Source organism: Telopea speciosissima, chromosome 9 (genome assembly GCF_018873765.1).
Source record: "Telopea speciosissima isolate NSW1024214 ecotype Mountain lineage chromosome 9, Tspe_v1, whole genome shotgun sequence".
NCBI classification, from domain to species: Eukaryota; Viridiplantae; Streptophyta; class Magnoliopsida; order Proteales; family Proteaceae; genus Telopea; species Telopea speciosissima.
Genome location: NC_057924.1, coordinates 45936545 through 45958087, shown reverse-complemented (window position 1 = coordinate 45958087; position 21543 = coordinate 45936545). Strand labels below are relative to the sequence as shown.

Genomic DNA, 21543 nt, shown 5'->3' with positions numbered 1-21543 from the left:
AGGTCCAGCTTGGACTAAAAGAAGAAAAAAACTCTAAAAGAAAAAATTCTCTCCATAACAATGCTAACACTCCCCCTCAAGTTGGCGCATACAAGGTACTAATGCCCAACTTGAATGAAAAATGGGAAAAATAAGTTGTAGCAGAATCCAGCTCCAAAAGGAATGCAGCTCCCAAACAGACCTTCAAGAACTTGAAAAAAATAGACCTTCAAACTTAGGCAGACTTGATCAATCGTTACCAATCTTCAACAGTTGTCCAGGGATGAATCTTTGACTGATAATCTTGAAGGTAAGTAACTAGGGCAGCAAGCGGATGAGTCAGGCAACAATAAAGATCAAGCAGCGGAAACAACCAAACTGCAGACCTCATATGGGCAGGCAATAACCAAACATCTTCAAAACTTTTAACACCAGCCTCCCCCTTACGGCAAACATAACCCAATAACAAGGTAGATACTTATTGGCAATGGTGAAACCTCTGGCCTTCTATGTTTTGCACCAAGTGTCCCTGCATGTTCTGCTCTTTGCAATGGCTGCAGGTATACTGTATATAATTCCCCCCTCACATGTAGTGCATGTGGACATAAGAGAGATTAGGTTAGAGATAGGGCAAAACATAACATTCCAGAATGGTTCAGTAGCTGCCAAGAGTAATGGAAAAAAAGAAGAAATGGTAAAGAAGAGAATACCATTAACTTCCAAGGGTGTTATGGGTAATGCCAAAGGTATGTTTTGGGAGGTTGTGAAAGAAAAACAGCAGTGGGATAATAGAGTAGGATTAACTTGGGTAACATAGAAAGCTCCAACCATCGTCCATCAATTAAATAAACACTTTGAATGGAAACCCCTGCAAGGGAGAAACTCTTAACCCCAATATTCAGATCTGAAAAATATACAAATCTGATTCGAAGTGAGGAAATGCTCCAATTGTCAAGCCTTGTTCAATCTTCAAACAGGGAGGAGCAATTGTGCAAAAGATTCCATGGTAGAAACTCCCACATGCTAGACAGTACTAAGAAGATATCTGGACAGCAATGAATGGAAGTAGCCTCAACAAAACGGGATCAGATCTGAATCAGTAACAATGCTAGTCTTCAAGCTCCAAAGTATGTCGGATATGAACCAGAAAAGCTCCACATAACTGAATAGTTTCGTAGGTGCAACCAAAAAATCGTGGAACACATTGTGGTAATCCCAAATAGGCTGGTCTCCAGGGTAGTAGATGCGAGTCTTCAATAACGAAAGAAATTCGATCTCCAATAAGAGGAAACACAGTCACAATTATAGGGCAGCAGTATTCCACATGAAGGCAGCAGTAACACATCAACCAGTCATGCTTACAGAAGCCAATCAATAACACCAACCAGGTAGGTAGTGAAGCTCATAATAACCAGCCAAATAAGATAAATAACCAGACAAATCCATAGGTAGTTGAAGCAGCCAGCCATATAGGAACAAGAAAAAAACAGCCTTATAATTGAAGAAACCAAGCCAACAGAATGAACTGGAATTTTTTACAAAAAACCTGATGTAAGATGCTGAATAATGGGCTGAATACTCCTCTGATTGTATAAGACTCTCCTCAAAATATGAGCTGGATAGGAAAACCCTAACCCTAAAATCAATTGTTGGCAGGGTTTTAGAAAACCCTGAAATTGAGATCGATTTAGGGAAAGGGGGCTGTAAATGCTGATGTAGACATGTAATAGATGCTGACCAAGGCTGCTAGAATGGAACCTCCAAGGTGAACAATCAATCTCCAGTAAGAGTGAGACCTGATCTTCAAAGGGAGAGACTCCAAAAAATCGCAGAACTAGAGCAGGGCAGCATTACAGCACAACACCAGCATAAAGGACCTTCTTCAAGCTTTGAATTGATGAAGGAGAGTTCTCTTTTAAGGTAGAACAGCAGCAAACATCCCTAACCCAAATCGATTTTTATCAGGGTTTTGGAAAACTCTGAAAAGAAGAGATCGATTGGGGTAGGGGTCTTCAATAAACTTGGATAGGTGCAATATTGAGGTCGATTGGTCCTTGAAGTGGGAGTAATCAACCCTCCAAAAATTAGCAAAAACTGAAACCTGAAAGTCAGGGTTTTTGGTAGGTAACCAAATTAGCAGATTAAGGAATTTTTGCTGTAGAAACAAATCCAGCCATCAGAAAGGGTCCAAACTTAGGTTGAGTAGGGCTTGTAGTAATAGGGAATCACCCCCAAAAGATCAGCTGCATCTGAAAAAGGAAACACCAAAATCGATTGGTTCAAAACCCTGACATGTTGAGATCGATTAGGGTAGGGGCTGGAATAAATAATAATTGATGGAGAGAAAGAAAAGAGGGAAGTTAGGTGTAGGAATAGGGTAACATAGGGCTGGAAAAAGGCTGCACAGGGTTTTCCTCTATTAGAGGATCAGGTTTATAGAGATCTGATCTCAAAGAAGGGGGAATTCCAAAATTGCAGAAGAGGCTTCCAGCTGTTTTTTTAATAAAAAATGATAGGAGAGAAAGGGGGCAGCACTAAATCATCGATATGATGTTTACCTCATTAGTGCTGCCCCTGTTTTTGTGCTGAAAAGGAGAAAAACAGGAGCAGGAAAAAACGAAAAAAAGGGAGAAGAAGAGGAAAGATCGATTGGAAGGAAAGGAGGGAGAAATTAGGGTTTTTCTCTCTAACCTAGATCAGACCAGCTCTGATACCATGTTGGTTGAACCGTGGGTTAGAGAGTGGGAAGAAAATAATAGAATTGCTTTATTTAATGAGAGAAAGACCCCTCTATTTATAATAGAGGAATTACACTATAAGCTAGCGATGTGGGACTATACCCACACCGCCAACTAAACACTTAATAACATAAAATACCCCCAAAAGGACCAGAATACCCCCACGGTATTCTGGAGTACATCATTCGAATATTAACAGTGTTACAACTATCGTCACATAAAATGACTTTGAATCAAGTATTCAGTCCCCACTAGTGTCACATAGTCTTCCCATGACATAGTGTTGCTGTAGTGTTGCATATAATGCTCCACAACAAGCGTATAAGAGTTCTGTCGAGTTAGGTAAGTAAATACATAGTAGATGAGTCATTTCCATGGGTCAGCCCGAGATCTCGACCTGAGATCCAAGATCTCGCCGAGATGTGTCAAGTTCTGTCGAGTTGGGTAAGTAAATACATAGTAGACGGGTCATTTCCATGGGTCAACCCGAGATCTCGACTTGGGATCCGAGATCTCACCGTGATCTCGTTAAGATATTGCACTTTTATGTACCGTATGCCATCTCGTCTACCGAGACGAGAGCCAAGATCTCGCCGAGTCGAGACGAGTTTTAGAACTATACATAGGAAAGCCTGTAGATCATCCTGGGATAGACCAATGTCAGTAGCCGGGGCTGTAGGAACAGATTCATAGTGATTTGCCTTGTTATTTTGTCTTCTTCTTGGCAGCCCGTTTAGCTTCAAAGTCAGTTGGTTTCCCATGAAGTTTCCAACATTTGTCTTTGGTGTGGTAAGGTTTGTGACAATGCTCACAAGTAACAGTTCCTGGAGTAGAATTACCAAGAGAGAGATTTCCAACAGGTGCAGTAGGAGCCGGGGCAGCAGTCTGTAGGGCTGATCTTTCAATAATAGGAGGGTATAACATAGCAGCCCTACGGTTTTCTTTAGAGGAGACCAAGGCATAGGACTGTTCAAGTGTGGGAAAAGGAGAATGGCCCAATACTTGAACACGAGTCTGGTCATACTCCACATTCAACCCTGCCAAGAAGTCATAGACCCTGATCTTGTCCACATGTTTCTTATAGGCAGCAATGTCAGCAATTGTAGTAGGGTGGAAATCAGAAAAGTGGTCCAATTGTTGCCAAAGGCTGCGCAGAGTAACATTGTATTTAGAGACTGATAATTCTCCCTGAGTAGTATGAAGGATCTTCTTCCTGAGTTCATAAACTTGGGCATCATTGCCAAGCTGCCCGTATGTTTCCTTGCAAGCCGACCAAATCTGAAAAGCTGTATCAAGGAGAAGAAACCCATGTGCAAGGTTTGAAGTCAGAACCAATCAGGTATGACATGAGAACCCCATTGTTGGCAACCCACCTAGTTTGAAGAGGACCAGGTTTTGCCGGCATAACATTGGTGCCATCAATATGGCCAGTAAGGCCACGACCAACAATGGCAAAGGAGGCAGACCGAGACCACAGTAGGTAGTTTGAGCCATCCAATTTGATGGGATTAGGAGGAAAATTGTGATATTCTGTTTTACCTTGGCCATCATGGTCAGAAGTAGCAGTGGAAGTAGTAGAGTCACCCATAATTGCAGTAGAGAAGCCCAAATCGCAGAGAGAGGCTGTGGTGATGAGGAACCCACTAAATACTCCAATTTAATGTCCAGAAAGAGGAGGAGAGACTCTTGGAAAGATTATCAGATGTGCCTCCAAACATCAGTAGCAATAGACATGAAATCCCTGAGATTGATTTTTTCAGGGTTTTCTCAAAACCCTGATGGTGTTGAGATCGACTTAGGGAAAAAGGCTGTCAAAAAGACACTTGATGAAGCTGAAATTGGGATTGAGTGGGCCTGTAGGACTGCTGAATCACTCTTCCAAAATCAGCACCAACAGAAAGCAGTACCCCAAAGATCGATATTTGCAGGGTTTTGGGAAAACCTAAAAAAACTCGATCGAGGAGGTCTTTAGAATTGCTGGCTGGAGATAGAGGCTTGGGTAATAAACTACTGCAGGTCTTGATCTTCAAAGAGGTGGAGAGATTCCTTATAATGGAGATTGAATCAATCCAAACTATGAAGTCTTCAAATTTCGCAGGCAAAGAGCAAGGCCTTATCGATTAGAATTGTTATAGCATGGAATGAGGTGATGGAGGACAGAAACTGGATCTATGGATCACCTCATCAGTACTGCCCTATGAAATAATAAGGAACAAAAGAGAAAAAAAGGAGAGGAAAGTGAGATCGAGAAAGAGAAGAAAAAGAGGAGATCGAGAATGGACGACAGGAGAGCCCTAATTCAAAACCTGCTCTGATGTCATGTTAACAGGATCAGAATTGGAGCTGAATGCTTGGATAGTCTAAGACAGACCCCAAGCTATGTATTTATAATAAAGAGTCAAAAAAATACATGGACAGAATTATCCCTAACATAGTCGACATGGCTGTACACAAAATAAAAGAAGTAAAAAGTCCAGAATACCCCCACGGTATTCTGGCCCTACAATCCAACAAGAATAATGGCTTGTGACTTTATGATCACAACCCCTCTTTTTTAAATTAAAAGGGCCTTATTTTTATTGTGCATAACCCCTCTCTCTCTCATCTCAGGCGGAGTATTTCGCTGAAACCGGTGAGCCTCTCGCTCTCACCTCAAGTGGATACACCGGCTAGCCTTGGGCTATGCACGGGGAGACCTTATTCACCTCAGATCATCTCCAACGGTCGGATTTCGCCTTCACAGATGAATTCATTTAGGGCTATTGATTGTAAGTCTGTAACAAGGATTTCCAAGGATTTGAAGGTTTGGGTGAGGAGCTACGACATCCACAAGCAGATTCTCTCTTCTGCCTGTGCTGTTTTGGGTCGTAGGAGGAAGACAACACTGTTCACTGTTCATTTTTGGTCATAGGAGGAAGACGTACTGTTAAACTCATTCCAGCATCAAGCTTTGTGTTGAGGACACCAACTCCCTCGGCCTCTCACCGAAAAAAAATATTTGCGAACCCATCTCTGGGTTGCTAGAGACCTTGGCTCACCCCATCGGTGTTTTTGCAGTGCAGAAACCCCCCGCCACCAAAAGTGCCAGGTACGTTCCCCCCATAAGCTCTACCTCCCCAAACTCTGCCTCTAGTCGATCTCCCCAACCCTTTTCGTCCCTGCCCTAAACTCTCCTTTTCACTCACACTCCCGACTTATTGGCAGAAAAAAATGCACCAGATATTTTCTGACCCCAAGCAAAAACCTTACGACCTCCTAGTCCCTAGAAATTTAATCTAGCCTGTTCTTGCAAAGAGAGGGGTGTCGAGTAAATATATAGATATAATTAAAGATATGTATGAGGGTGTGGTGACTAGTGTGAGATCTGTGGGAAGTCAGGTCTAGGAAGTCTCAATTATGGCTGGGTTGCATCAAGGATCAGCCGTAAGCCCTTATTTGTTTGTGCTTATCATGGATGAATTAACCAAGAACATCCAAGACAAGGTACCGTGGTGTATGCTCTTCGCCAATGATATCGTTTTGGTGGATGAGACAAAAGTAGGGATTAACACTAAGTTAGAGATGTGGAGATCAACCTTAGAAACAAGAGGCTTTAAGATTAGTAAATCAAAGACGGAGTATATGATGTGTAACTTTAGTCACACTACGATGGATGATGACATGGTGAAAATTGAGGAGAGAGATACCGCCAAGTGACTATTTCAGATATCTGGGGTTTATCATACACAAAGAAGGTGACATACATGATGATGTTTCACAAAGAATTAAAGTGGGATGGATGAAGTGGAGAGGTGCAACCAGAGTTATGTGTGATACACACATTCCTTTAAAGCTTAGAGGAAAGTTCTACAGGACTGTTGTCCGACTTGCTATGATGTATGGGGCGGAATGTTGGACAGTTAAAAAGTGCCATATAGCAAAGCTATGTGTTGCAGAGATGAGGAGGTTAAGATGGATGCGTGGCAAAACTAGGAATGATAAAGTGAGGAATGAACATATTAGAGCTGATGTGGGAGTTGCCCCGACTAGCGACAAGCTCTGAGAATGTTGTCTGAGGTGGTTTGGCCTAGGTCTGGAGACACCCTAGTAAGGAGGAGTGATCTGAATCCGATTGAAGGACCTAAAGAGCTAGGGGCAGGCCTAAAATGACCATATGTTAGGTTGTGAAGAATGACATGCATAGTCTGGGTCTTGTGCCAAATATGACCTCAGATAGAGTCTATTGGAGGTCAAGGATCCACTTTGTCGACACCATGTAGCTGAGACTTTTATGATTTCCTGGGCTATCCTCTTTCCTCTTACTTTCATTTTTCCATTTCTCACTTTTCTTATCTCATTTCTTCATTTTTATTCTTCATTCCTCTTACTTTCCTTTCCCTTTCTGAGGACCTTAGTTTTTCCTGCTTTGTTTTGAAAGGATCCACGTAGCAGACCCCATTAGTTGGGATAAGGCTGAGTAGTAGTAGTTGTTGTTTTTGTTGAGAGAACATTCTAGAATAGGTACAAAGACAGAAATACACCTAGGACGAATATACCATTGAACCCATTTTACAACACTCCCCCTCAAGTTGGTGCATAAATATCAAACATGCCCAATTTGCTAATAATACAGACAAACTTTCTATGTTAATCCCCTTAGTAAAGATATTAGCTTACTCACCAGGTCACTAGATTGAACGAATGGAATGCATATTACTCCTTGCTCCAACTTCTCCTTAATGAAATGACGATTGATCTCAAAATGTTCAGTATGATCGAGTTGAACTGGATTGTGTGCAATTCGTATTGCTGATTTGCTGTCACAGTATAGGCGCATAGACAACTCAACAGGAACACATAAATGACGAAGTAGTCCTTGCAACCAAAGGAGCTCACAAATACCATGGGCCATAGCCCGAAATTCTGCTTCTGCACTAGACTGGGCAACTATAGCTTGCTTTTTGCTCCGCCGAGTCACCAGGTTCCCACCAACAAAGGTACAATAGCCTAAGGTGGACTTTCTGTCATCCGGACATCTTGTCCAATCTGCATCAGTGAAGGCCTCAACTCGCAAGTGACCCGGAGGGGAGAAAAGAACACCTTTTCCGTGAATAGACTTTAAATACCTCAGGATTCTATATGCTGCCTGTAGATGAGTGGAATGAGGATCATGCATATACTGACTAACCACATTACGGTAAATGCTATATTAGGCTGTGTATGGGATAAATACATCAAACGATCAACCAGCCTTTGATAGCTGCCCTTATCCACTGGCTCTCAGTCCTTACTCTTTAGGTGAGTATTAGGCTCCAATGGGGTGTCTACAGGCTTACAACCTGGCATTCATGTTTCCGATAAAAGATCAAGGGTATACTAAGAGAAGATACCTTGAGCTGAATGGGTGACTGCAATCCCAAGAAAATATCTTAGTTTTCCCAGATCCTTTACCTCAAACTCTGTCCCTAAATAGGTTATCAATTTACCTATTTCATCAACATTACTTCTAGTGATTACAATGTCATCTACATTAACTATCAACACTGTAATATGCTGACCTCTTTTCTTGATAAACAAAATGTGATCAGCATTACTTTGTTTATAGCCAATCGACACCATGGCTCTATGGAAACAGCCGAACCAAGTATAAATCCTTCTTGAGACGACACACCTTTTTTCCCTTAGTTTCTTAAGCAGTAAAACCAGGAGGGAAGTCTATGTATACCTCCTCTTTGAGCTCTCCATGAAGAAAGGCATTCTTCACATCCAGTTGTTGAAGATCCCATCCTGGGTTAGCTGCATAAGAGATGATGACTCTGACAATATTCATCTTTGCTAGTTGCTACTGGAGCAAATGTTTCCTAATAGTCGATCCCATGTGTCTAAGTGAATCCTCTAGCAACCAGCCTTGCCTTATATCATTCTATTGTTCCATCAGCCTTCTGTTTGACTATGAAGACCCACTTGCAACCAACCGGTTTCTTTCCTGGAGGAAGACCCACCAAATATCAAGTATCATTTTTTCTCAGTGCTCTCATTTCTTCATTTATTGCTTCTTTCCACCTTTGTTAGCTACTTCTTCTTTCCAGGTGTTAGAATGGAAACAAAAGACAACGAGGAAACAAAAGTATGGAAAGATGGAGAAAGGGAGTCATAAGAGACAACACTAGAAATGGGATGCTGAGTACAAGTTCTACGGGGTTTACGAATAACAATTGGTAAATCCAGACTAGGATCAAAAGAAGACTCACCAGGAGGAATGGAGGAAAGACTTGGATTAGGTAGCAACGACTAGTTAGGAGCAGTGGTGGTGGTGTATTGTCAACTTGCTTTTGTTTATGCCACGTTCCTCGAGTAAATACCTTCAAGGTGTCAGGCTCCCCAGACTCCCCTTGGACTAGAGATTGCTCCTATTCCTGCCCGGTTATACCATCCTTGAGGTCAATAGACGGATCTTCCACAGTAGGCACATCTAATGAAGCAATTGAAGGTACCTCTTCATTGGCAGACTCCCCCGAAAGAGGAGCATAAGATGGAAAATACGCTTTCGTCTCCCTAAAAACATCCATGGTAGCAATTAATTTCCAAGAAGGAGGATGATAACACTTATACCACTTCTGGGTAGCAGAATAACCCAGAAAAATACAACGCAACCCTTGGGGATCTAACTTTTCATGTACATGGTGGTTTCGAGCAAAGACTACACACCCAAAAACTTTGGGGGGCACCACAAAAGAAGTAATTTTTTTCCGCTCCTGTCCGCTGCCCGGACAGGATTGTGCTGTCCCCTCACATGGGGGTGCAAAATGATGACTTAACCTCGCCTAGGGACTAGGGAGTGTGTTCGGGCAAGGGGTTAAGTCGTCATTTCGTGCCCCCATGTGAGGGGACAGCACGGTCCTGTCCGGGCAGCAGACAGGAGAGGATAACGATTCCAAAAGAAGACGAGCCCAATAACAATTCAATAGGGCAGCGAGATGCCAACACCCGAGAGGGCAGCCGATTGATAAGATAGGATGCCAGAAGTACAACATCTCCCAAAAAACGAGGTGGAATAGACATGGCAAACATTAGAGATCTTGCCACTTCCAAGAGATGTCGATTCTTCCTTTCTACCACGTCATTCTGAGCTGGAGTATCCACACAACTAGTCTAGTGTATAATACCATGAGTGGACAAGTAGGCCTGAAGGGAAGCATCAATATATTCGTTCTCATTGTCAGTCCGGAGTATCTTAAGCTTGGCATCAAATTGGGTTTGGACCATCCAGTGAAACAATTGAAAGTAGGAGAACACATCGCTCTTCTGGTGCATAAGATATACCCAAGTGGTATAGCTAAAACAATTAATAAAAGTGACAAATCACCAAAAGGAAGTAAACTTCGATTCTTTGAAATAGGATAAATAGCTCTAGTTTGGTTTGCAAAAGTGCAAGCATCACAAACGAAATTGTTGGGATTACAATTTTTCACTGAACTGGGAAATAAAGTAGATAAAACACCTAAAGGAGGGTGGCCCAAGCCACGATGCCACCGATGTAATTCTTCTAATGCAGATGCAGACAAGTCAGGGAGAGTAGCCTTTGAGACTAGTGCTGACGGAGAACTATCAAGCAAGTAAAGACCACCAATCATGAGTGAACCACCTTACTACTGCCAATCATACGACCCTTCACAAAGTCCTTGAAAAGACAATGATCAGGAAAGAAAATTACTTTGCAATTTGTTCCGTGTAAGACTACTAATAGAAAGCAAATTAGTAGAGAATTTTGGGAGCATGCAATACAGATGAAAGAGATAATGAGGGAGTGCACTTAGTGCCCTTCCCAAAAACATAAGAGAGGGAACCATCAGCTACACGAATTTTATTATTACCTAACAAAGGTGAATATTGAAATAATTGAGTGGGAGAACCGATCATATGGTCAGTGGCACCTGAGTCAATTATCCAAGGAATGGATATGATTGAGGTACTATGGCCACAAAAGGAAATACTTGGATGGGAAGAGGAAGATGAAGAAGGCGGTTCAAAGTGCCCTGGTAGGGAGGTGGCCTAAGCTGCAGATGGAGCTAGTGAAGAAGATGAGTCCAGCTGAGTCATTAGATGACGGCGGGTATGGAGTTCCTCATGAGAAAGAGATTGGTCAGTAACAGTGTCCTCAAATGAAGTATGATGTGCTCTGGCAGAAGGATGACGACTCTACTCACGACTCTGAGTATTAGTGGGACGTCTATATAATTTCTAGCACTTGTCTTGAGTATGTCGTTCCTTTCCACAATAATCACACTTTACTGGAACTCGATCAGGAGTAGAATGATCACCAGTACCACGAGAAAGCCCTCCGTGGGATGAGCTTTGTAGACTAGAGAAAAGGGCTGATCGTTCCTGGTTAATTAGGTGAACCATGGCATTGCGATGACTGTCCTTTGATTGCACCATGGCATAGGCCGGATGTAAAAGGGATCACGATTCAGGACATAAGCCCTGTTAGAGATCGAGAATAAGAGTCTCGGTATGAGCGCTTGGTGCTAATACCGAGACAGGTTTAGTAGGGGCAGTTTGGAGATTTCTCTTGTGTGTTAGTTCTACCCTATTAATAATAATATTGGTGAAGAGGGGTTCTTCCTTCTTCTTTCTCTTCTCTTATTCTAATTCCTTATTATTTGCATGGTATCAGAGCTAGGCTCTTAGGAATCGATTTAACTTCCTAGGACCTACTCTATCACTCTCGGTTTTCATTGAAGTGGTGATCTGAAGTTTTGTTTCCAGTTTTGAAGTTTTTTGTGGATCTTGTTTGAAGGGGATGCAGCACCCTATGCTGCGATTTTTGGAGGGTGTTTGAGACTAGTTCATGAAGATATAAGAAGAACTAGGTCTCCTTTTTGGTGGTTGATGTCAAATCAGGGCTAGCAATTGAAGTTGATTGAAAGAGAATTCAATTTCAGGTTTTGGTTTGTGGCAGAATTGATCGAACTTTTTTTTTCTCTGGATCGATTATTGTTGAGGCTTGGTTTTTGACTTGTTGAAGATCTGATTTTTTGAAAACAGTATTTTTCTTATTGGAGGGATGTTGTTTGCAGCTGCATATTTCTTTTATTTAATCGAGATGGTTGATACAAGTGGTGATTCGAAGGAGGTTGTTGCCGAGGTTATCTCAGGCTCTTCCAAGTCTATCACAGAGAAGAAATTGGAAGGTGTTAGTAATTTCCAGCAATGGAAGAAAATTTTCTGGGTGGTTCTAACTGGTCGTGGTCAACAGAAACATCTTGCCAAGGCCAAACCAAAGGATGATGAAGCTTGGGAAATTGTCGTTGCTCGTATTCTGGGCCAGATGCTGAACAGTATGGCTTCCCAGATCGTTAATTTAGTGACTCACATAGACACCGTAAAGGAGTTGTGGGATTATTTGCATATTCTGTATTCTGGACAGAATAATTTGTCTTGTATTTATGAACTATCACAGGAGTTCTATCATGCAGATAGGAAGGGTCGTCCATTGACCCAATATTTTATAAGAGGATGTTTGAAGAGTTAAATGCACTGCTGCCTATTAGTTCTGATGTGAAACAAATGTAGGAACAGCGGGAACAACTCGCAGTTATGGGGTTTTTAGAAGGTCTGGGTCAGGAGTATGACTCCGTACACTCCACCATTCTTAGAGGTGATAGAGTTGCCTCCCTTGCTGAAACTTTTTCTTGTGTTCTTCGTGTTTCCAGTGATAGTTCTCATGAACCAGCACCTGGGAATGGTGAGAGTTCAGCTCTTGTTGCATCTAGCTAGGGGAGAGGCAATGGTGGCCGTGGTGGGGGAAGAGGCAATAGTGGTGGTCAGAGTGGTGAAATTTCTAGTCCTATAAAGACCTGTAATCATTATGGTCGCCCAGGACATAACCAACGTTTTTGTTAGAAGCTTCTTGGTAAACCACCACAACAACAATATGCCAATTCAACAGCTACTACTGAGTCTTCTGTTCCATCTTTTGAGGGTAAGGTGGTGAGGTTGTCGGATGAGGATTATGCTTGGTTTACTCAGTTTCAGATATCTCAGCCTTCTACATCCTCCACTGCTAATTTTGCCCATACAGGTAATGCCATTGCGTGTTTCTCATCTTCTCGCCCCTGGATCATTGATTCGGGTGCATCTGATCATATGTCTGGTGTGTCAAGTAATTTTTCTTCTTTTCAGTCTACCAAATCTAGTGTTACCTTGGCTGATGGTTCTTTTGCCAAAGTCACTGGCACTGTTTGTCCCACTAATTCTTTGTCCCTGTCTTTTGTTCTGCATTTACCTGACTTCCCTTGTAACTTACTTTCTATCAGTAAAATTGCTAAAGCCTATAATTGTTCTGTGACATTCTTCCCTGATTCTTGTGTTTTTTAGGATCTTACGACGAAGAAGATGCTTGGTAGGGGACGTGAGAAAGGGGGGCTGTATCTGCTTGACGACTCTCCTTCCGTTGCTTGCTCCAGTGTTCTGTCTCCACACCAAGTTCATTGTCGGTTAGGTCATCCATCGTTGCAGAGCTTACAGAAGTTGGATCCTCGTTTTCGTTCTCTTTCTAGTCTAGAGTGTGAGTTATGTCAGTTTGGAAAGCTCCACTGTGTGAGTTATTCCCCTAGAGTCAATAAACAGTTTGTGAACCCTGTTTCTTTAGTGGATTCTGATGTATGGGGACCTTGTCTTATAACTTCTAAGTTGGGATTTAAATATTATGTTACCTTTGTTTAATGACTATTCTAGAGTCACATGGATTTATTTAATGAAGCATCGTTCTAAGTTATTTGACATCTTTCGTACCTTTGTTAATGAAATTCAAACTCAATTCAGTACCAATATTCGTGTTTTTAGTAATAATGCACTAGAGTACTTTTCAGCACCGTTTAATTCTTTTATGGCTGACCATGGTATGTTGCTTCAATCTTCCTATCCAGCTACACCCCAACAAAATGGTGTGGCTGAACGGAAGAATCGACATCTTATGGAGGTGACTTGCTCTATCCTTTTTGAAATGAAAGTACCTAAAATATTTTGGGCTGATGCTGTTTTGACTGTCTGTTTTCTTATAAATCGTATGCCATCTTCTATGTTACAAGGGGGGGATTTCTCATTCTCTTTCATTTACGACTGAACCACTTTTTGTTTTCCCACCTTGTGTTTTTGGTTGTGTTTGCTTTATTCATGATCATCGTCTAGGGCTGTCCAAGTTAGATCCCAAAGCCATTAAGTGTATTTTCTTGGGATATTCACGGACACAAAAAAGTTATCGGTGTTATTCTCTTGTTCTTTAAAAATATTTTGTCACTGTCGATGTTTCCTTTTTTGAGCCCACCACCTATAGTGCTGATTCTTTTGTTCCTTCTGAGTTGGACGGTGAGATACCTTTGTATGTGGTTCAGCACTCTGTTTCACAGGTTCCACCGGCTGCGATTTCATCACCACCTCCCCCACCTCCACCTCCACCTGTTCGGCCAGCACGTCCTCTTGTTCGGTTCACTTTTGTTTGTCGACCTCATGTTGATGTGGCACCCCCGGCCTCTACTGCTCCTCCGACACCTTCTTTATCTATCGATTTAGCCACTCAGTTAAGTATTCCTATTTCAGATTTGAATTTTCCTATTGCCCATCGTAAGGGTGTTTGTAGTTGTACTCAATATCCTTTGTCTCATTTTGTGTCTTATGCTGGTTTGTCTACTAACTTCTCTTCTTGTCTCTCTACTATTGAGTCTTATCCTACTCCTAACTCCTAAGTCTGTTTCAGAGGCATTATTCTATTCTGGCCGGAGGATAGCTATGGAGAAGGAATTGTCGGCTTTGGCTGAAAATCACACTTGGGAGTACCTTTACTTGCGGGTGCAAAGTGGGTATATGTTGTGGAGGTGAATCCGGATGGTTGCTTGGCTCGTTTGAAGGCACGGTTGGTTGCAAAAGGTTATACCCAACTTTATGGGATTGACTATTTTGATACTTTTTCATTGGTTGCTAAGCTTGCCTCCGTTCGTCTCTTGATTTCTCTTGCGGCTTCACATCACTGGCCTCTTTTTCAATTGGATGTGAAGAATGCATTTTTACATGGTGATCTCCCTGAGGAGGTTTATATGGAGCAACCTCTAGGGTTTGTTGCTCAGGGGAGTCTAGTCTGGTTTGCAAACTCAAGAAATTGTTGTATGGTCTGAAGCATTCTCCTAGAGCCTGGTTTGAGAAGTTTTCTGATGTGGTTTTGGAGTTTGGGCTGACTCTGTGTGGTAGTGATCATTCGGTGTTCTACCGACATAGCAAGGCTGGCATGATATTTTTGGTGGTATATGTTGATGATATAGTCATCACTGGTGATGATGCTGAAGGTATTAAGCAGCTGAAAATGCACTTGCAGCATAAGTTTCAGACCAAGGATCTTGATAGGTTGAAGTATTTTCTTGGAGTTGAGGTTGCTCAGTCTAGCAAAGGTATATCTCTTTCCCACAGAAAATATGTTCTTGACCTGCTTACAGAAATAGGTATGCTTGGGTCTAAACCTTTGGATACTTCAATGGATCCGAATTTGAAGTTAACAGGTTACAGTGGTGATGCTCTTGATGATCCGAAAAAATATCGAAGACTTGTTGGTAAATTAAACTATCTCACTGTGACTCGACCGGACATTGCATTTCCAGTCAGTGTAGTGAGTCAGTTTCTGTCCTCTCCCAGGACATCACATTGGGATGCTATGATTCAGATTTTAAAATACCTTAAGAAGGCCCCAGGCCGTGGTCTATTCTATACTAACCATGGTGATGGGCATGCTGAGGGATTTTGTGATGCTGATTGGGCTGCTTCCCTTGTGGATAGGAGATCTACTACTGGGTATTGTGTCTTTGTGGGAGGAAATTTGGTGTCTTGGAAGAGTAAGAAACAGACAGTGATAGCCATATCTAGTGGAGAATCAGAGTATCGGGCTATGGCCTAGGTTACTTGTGAGTTGATGTGGATGAAGCAGTTGTTGGCTGAGTTGAAGTTTGTGGACAAGACATCTATACAACTGTGGTGTGATAATCAAGCTGCTATCCACATTGCTTCCAACCCTGTGTTCCATGAAAGAACAAAACACATAGAGGTTGATTGTCATTTTGTTCGAGAAAAACTACAAGAAGGTTATTGCCCCACAACATGTTTGTACAAGAGAGCAACTAGCTGATGTTTTTACTAAGTCTTTGGGGAGTGTGAGAATTGATTATATTTGTAACAAGCTGGGCATGATTAACATATATGCTCCAGCTTGAGAGGGAGTGTTAGATCGAGAATAAGAGTCTTGGTATTAGCGCTAGCGCCTGGCGCTAATACCAAGACAAGTTTAGTAGGGGCAGTTTGGGGATTTCTCTTGTGTGTTAGCTCTACCCTATTATTAATAATATTGGTGAAGAGGGGAGAACAATTCATTCGATTGTTCTCCCAAAGGATTACAGTCTCTCGGTTTCTTCTTCTTCCCTCTCTTCTTCCTTCTTCTTTCTCTTCTCTTATTCTCATTCCTTTATTTACAAGCCCGAATTTGATCAAACTCAATGTTGAGACCAGCGAGAAAGTCGAAGACACGAAGACTATCTTCCCATTTTTTAAAGGCAGTAGCATCGACATCACAGGTAGCGGTAAGGAGTAACGACCCATAAAAATCCATTTGTCACCACATGCTACACATATTTGAATAATACTGGGAAAAAGATAACTCCTGTTGCTTGGTAGCATGAATTTTCTGGCAGAGTTTACAACATTGGGCAGCATTACCAACCTGAGCATAGGTGTCTTTGGCTGTCTTCCAAATCTTGGTAGCAGTATCGAGAAGAAGATAGCCCCCGACTATGGTAGGATCCATGGAGTTGATTAGATATGTCATCACGAGAAACTTAGCTGTCACCCATTTGTCTTGAGAACATAGTTCAAAATCTCGCTGAAATTTCAGATATTTCGTCCAAGCCGAAACGAGATGCTATGTCAAAATGAAAACAATGCAATATTTCGATCATCTCGTTTCGGAAATTTCGGTAATTTCGTTTCAATATTTTGGCATTTTAGACCCGGAATGGCCAAGCAAAACTCATAGAAAAATTACAATATTTCGGCGAAATTTCGGGATCTCGAAAATTTCGGTCTACCCTAAATGGCCTTCTGAAACGAGATTTAATACTATGCTTGAGAAGGACCAGCAGTTGTTGGCATAACGGAATCCGCTGTAATGTAGCCTGAAAGACCACGAGAACGAATAGCAAGATACCAAGACCGCGACCACATCAAATAATTGCTCTCATTCAATTTAATGGAGCAGGGAATCGAAGAAAGTTCTGTTGATTAACTCCTTGTCCAGTAGATGCAGTGGAGATCTCAGAGTCGCCTACAGTTGTTGGTCAGAGCAGATTCACAAACACATCAACACACAGTGAATCCCAAAAAACATCAATCACCCTGGATTGAAAGAGAGAATCAGACCATTGATTGGTCAAAAAATCCCTTGGTGGGAGGAACTCACCACCAAGAAGGGGAGGATGGCGGAGGAGCTGCTAGAGAGAGACAGAAGCTGTGGTGGTGGGTGGCGGAAGTGGTGGTTGGTGTAGGTGGTGGCGGCAGTGGCTGTAGCCAAGAAGAGGAGAGAAAGAGACGGTGAAGCGAGGCTAGGGTTTGAAGATGGGAACCATTAGGGTTCGGATCCCGTTGTGGATCCCTGGTTTTATATCATGTAGAGATTTTATAATAATGGCTTGTGATTTTATTATCACAGCCCCTCTTTATTTATATTACTTGAGAGAACATTCTAGAATACGTACAAGGACAGAATACCCCTAGGACAAAAATACCCTTGAACCCATTTTACAACAAGAGGTAATGGATCCCTGGTTTTATACCATGTAGAGATTTTATAATAATGGCTTGTGATTTTATTATCACAGCCCCTCTTTATTTATAATACTTGAGAGAACATTCTAGAATAGGTACAAGGACAGAATACCCCTAGGACAAAAATACCCTTGAACCCATTTTACAACAAGAGGTAACTGCTGTTGCAGTAAAATACTTGCAAGAACTGGTTGATGGATTTGTTCGTAGTGATTTCAATGAGTGTGGCCAAATGGAGCTTGTTGCCACATCTCACATTTTTTGACTTAATGGTCTCAAAATACTGTGCACATTGAACTGACCAAGGTGTGTGGAACTAAATAATCAATAATGTATTGAAGTCTCTCAGTATGATGTCCTTAAATGTAATTAATTGATAAATGGTGCTAGGCCTGGAGCATGACTGGCAGTCACCTTAGATCCTTAGATTTATTACTGCATACTTTCAGGTGCATCTTGCAATAGCTGCAACGAGCTTTATTGTTCTTTTTTTTTTTAACCTGCTTTTGGCTTTATATTTTCCAGCTTGTACTTCAGTTTATTACTTAAATATGATTTTTATGATTTAAATGTTTGCTGTTATCATTTAGATTTCTGTAGACATTATAATTTCTAATGTGGAAATGGTTGCTGTTAGGAATTAACAACGCAGCAGCACAGCGATTAACAAAAGAAAAAATCAGAAAAGAGATCACACACACAGAACACAAATTTACGTGGTTTACACAAGATGGGCTACACTCACAGCCGAGCGATAACCAGAGCTTCCACTATTCTAATGAAGAAATTAGAAAACCCTCATACACACCTCCGTAAGAGATAACCCCCTATATATTGCGTCTTGCGCAGTACAATATAGAGAAACCATAATCCCAGAAAGTACAAAATTACCCCCCAATATAAACGAGTCCCAAAAATTCGGTCGGGGACCGCCGTTATTGGGGAAGAATCAATTGTACTTCCTGGATTAAGCTGAGATCAGGCTTCACCAATAACAGTTGCGGATTTATTTTGAGATTCTTTACCAATTTTTTTTACTGGTATTTTTTTATTTTTCTTTTGACATGTTGTGTGACTTGTGTCCATTCATGCTGATTGTTTCATTGCAATGCAGGATCCATGTCCAGAGTATAACCTTTTTGGAACCATTGTGCATTCGGGTTACTCACCAGAGTCTGGTCACTACTATGCATACATCAAGGTCCTTGCGTTTCTTCTTCTGTTAGTTTTACCCCATTTTTTTAGTAGGTTTTCTTAATATAACTTCTCAATTTTGTCATTAAAAGTAGCCACTTCTTTTGCAACCTGATTTGAACTTTAATTTGTGGTGTGCAGGATGCAATTGGCAGGTGGTATTGCTGTAATGATTCTCATGTTTCACTTTCAACTCTGCAGGAGGTTTTGTCAGAGAAAGTTTATATTCTTTTCTTCTCACGTACTAACCAGAGACCCAAGCCAATCAAGTCTGCTTTTGCATCCAATGGAATGAAGTCTCCTAATTGCAATGGCAATGGTGCAACAGGAAGCCCAAAGGCCGCTTTCCCATTGAAGACATTTCCCACAAAACCAAAAAGCATTAATTCCCCGGACAACAATATATCAACAACGTCTAAGATTGATAAAGTGCCTTCAAGCCCACGGATTAAGTTTGGTATCTTGAGAAATCCTGATATGAAAAGAATTGATGCAAATGGTGGACCTGTAGAAAATCATGTGAAACCCAAAGCATCTTTAGTTGTGAATGGAAGTAAGAATGAGGTACCATCTACAATTGACAGGAATGGCGCTAATGAGAACAAATGTCCTGATAGTGAAGGGAAACACATTTTATCTTTACCTCATCAAAATGGTGTAATCCAGAGTAATGGTAGTTCAGTGAAAACAGTAGTATGTGAGAATAATGATGCAGGAAACCTAGGAACATTGGGAGTGGTGCCTCATTTTGACCGTGCAGTTTGCAATGACACCCGTCAACTCTCAGGCTTCAAGAGAAAATCAGCGGAGGAGACTTGCAATTTGCTTGCACGAGATGCTTCTTCTCAGACAAAGTTGGAGAAATTGAAAGAAGTGTAAGACCTTTTTTCCCCATCTTCCCTCCCCCCTCATTTTTGGGTTAACATATTAAATGATTTGATTTGCATGCTATGGAAGTGAGTCTTCTTTTGTCATAGTGCTCAATTTCCTTGTAGAGATTGTTTAGTGGATAGATGCATACTATGATAGTACTTTGATTTTCTTTCATAATTAATTTGGTCCTCTTGGGTCAGTTGAGTCGTTTGAGACGACTTATCATTCATGGGATAGGGTCTGGTGGATTTTTATTTAACCTAATAAATTGTATACTTGTAGTGGACTAGTGGACCACAACAAGGTTTTGCTGCTCGTAAGATGATTCTAGTAATACAGTGCCTGACTTGATACTTGGAGTATATTCTCACTTCTGAAGCAGTTGATGAGCAGTTGTTCTTCCATCAGATCTCAAGTAACTTAACTACCTGTGTATTCGGATTATATAATTACTGTTACTTTTGGGATTTGGTTGTGGCCACTCAAGTTTTGGCTTGTCAATTGGAGTTTGATTGACAATGCACTTTTAGTCTTATACTTGGTCAGTGGCAAATATCCAGTGTTTGCTAAAATTGGTTCAGCTCTTTGTTCCTTGGTATATGTGAAGCTGTATTGACAGAAGATGTCTTTTCTGTGTATGACTTAGTTTTTCTTTTGAGTTTTATACCAGTTATCTTCTCTTTTGTCCTTTGCTTGTTTCTTGTTCCTATTGTTTGAACAACAGGTCAAAGTTGTGCTGTTAAATCTATTATGCTTTTCTCTGAGTTTTGTTTCTTTTTAATGTTTTTTTTTGGTTACCTCAGGCTTGCTAAGGACACTTCTTCAAGTTTGCGTTCATGTGGTTGGCATGATATGGTTTACCATTTTATGCTAGAGAGAAAGAGATTATGTGTCCGAGAAGCAGGTAGATGTACCAGTAGCACTGAGATAAAGTAAGTATTCTTTAACTTGGTTTCAATTACTTATTTCAGGACATTTCGTGTCTCTTCAAAATTTGAAGAGAAGAGACCATTATCTGAGTACTGTGAACCTGTCACTTCTTTGCTCTGAATTCTTTTGCTTGTGCATTTGACAGGTATCTGCAGTTAAGACTTAATATTGCAGGCTTTTATGTACTTAAATAATGTCTTGCTGATTTTTTATGAAAGGATTTATGCAAGCCATCTTTCAGAAAGAACAGGCCTATCAGTTGAAGGCTACATTAGTTTTGTATAGTTCCTAATTTAGGACTAATGGTTATTATTGGAATAATACCAGAGAGTGGAGGACCAGCAGTGGAGAGATAAAGAAGATGAGGTGAAGAGAGAAGAAAACAAGAGAGGGAAAAGAGCTAGAAGACGATGGAGAGAATACTCTCTATTGTCACTAGCAATCTGATTTATATTAATTAACTACCGACTCTTAGTAGGGATCCTACTAAGAGTGGATGACTAATTACAATGTGAGGCCATTACAATGAAACCAAATAACTTCCTAAATCTACTTACACAAGGAAAGAACTGAAAAGAGATAACAACAAAAGACAACCATAGATCATGAACTCATCTCGAGTACAGGTTTCGACCTGGCAAAAAGTGAGTTGGGTCGAGATCTCGACGAATTGGGGTATTTTTTTTATATTTTTTGAACTTGATGGCTGGTTTCGGTGGGTTTTAGACCTAGTTTGGTCATTAAAGTTGGTATACAGCCTATTTGGGCCATTTAAACACAATGACACTACCAAATTTTGAAAAATCAAAGTCCAAAACAGGACAAACACTTATTTATGCCTAATATCATGTAAGTAAATGTTTTTGTATTTCATTTACTTAAGATATTATTCATAAATCTGATTTTGGAAATATGGTTTTGTGCTCTACCTGATACAAAAAATCTCATGTAAAAATAAAATCATTTGACTAGTCTAACTTCTTAGAGAATA

General features: G+C 41.0%; 1 protein-coding gene across 3 annotated transcripts in view; it reads left to right on the top strand.

Moving 5' to 3' along the window:
* Positions 1-21543, top strand: part of LOC122640453 (ubiquitin carboxyl-terminal hydrolase 25-like) — a 73482-nt gene that overhangs the window by 20977 nt on the left and 30962 nt on the right. For 2 of the 3 annotated variants that reach the window (XR_006329661.1, XM_043833658.1), the window contains exons 5-7: positions 18670-18756; positions 18891-19624; positions 20426-20554. Coding sequence is in view for 2 of the 3 variants with exons in the window: in XM_043833658.1 (XP_043689593.1) it covers positions 18670-18756; positions 18891-19624; positions 20426-20554 (950 nt within the window). In the remaining variant the exon portion in view is untranslated. The remainder of the gene's footprint in view (positions 1-18669; positions 18757-18890; positions 19625-20425; positions 20555-21543) is intronic. The other variant, XM_043833659.1, reaches the window with a different exon arrangement.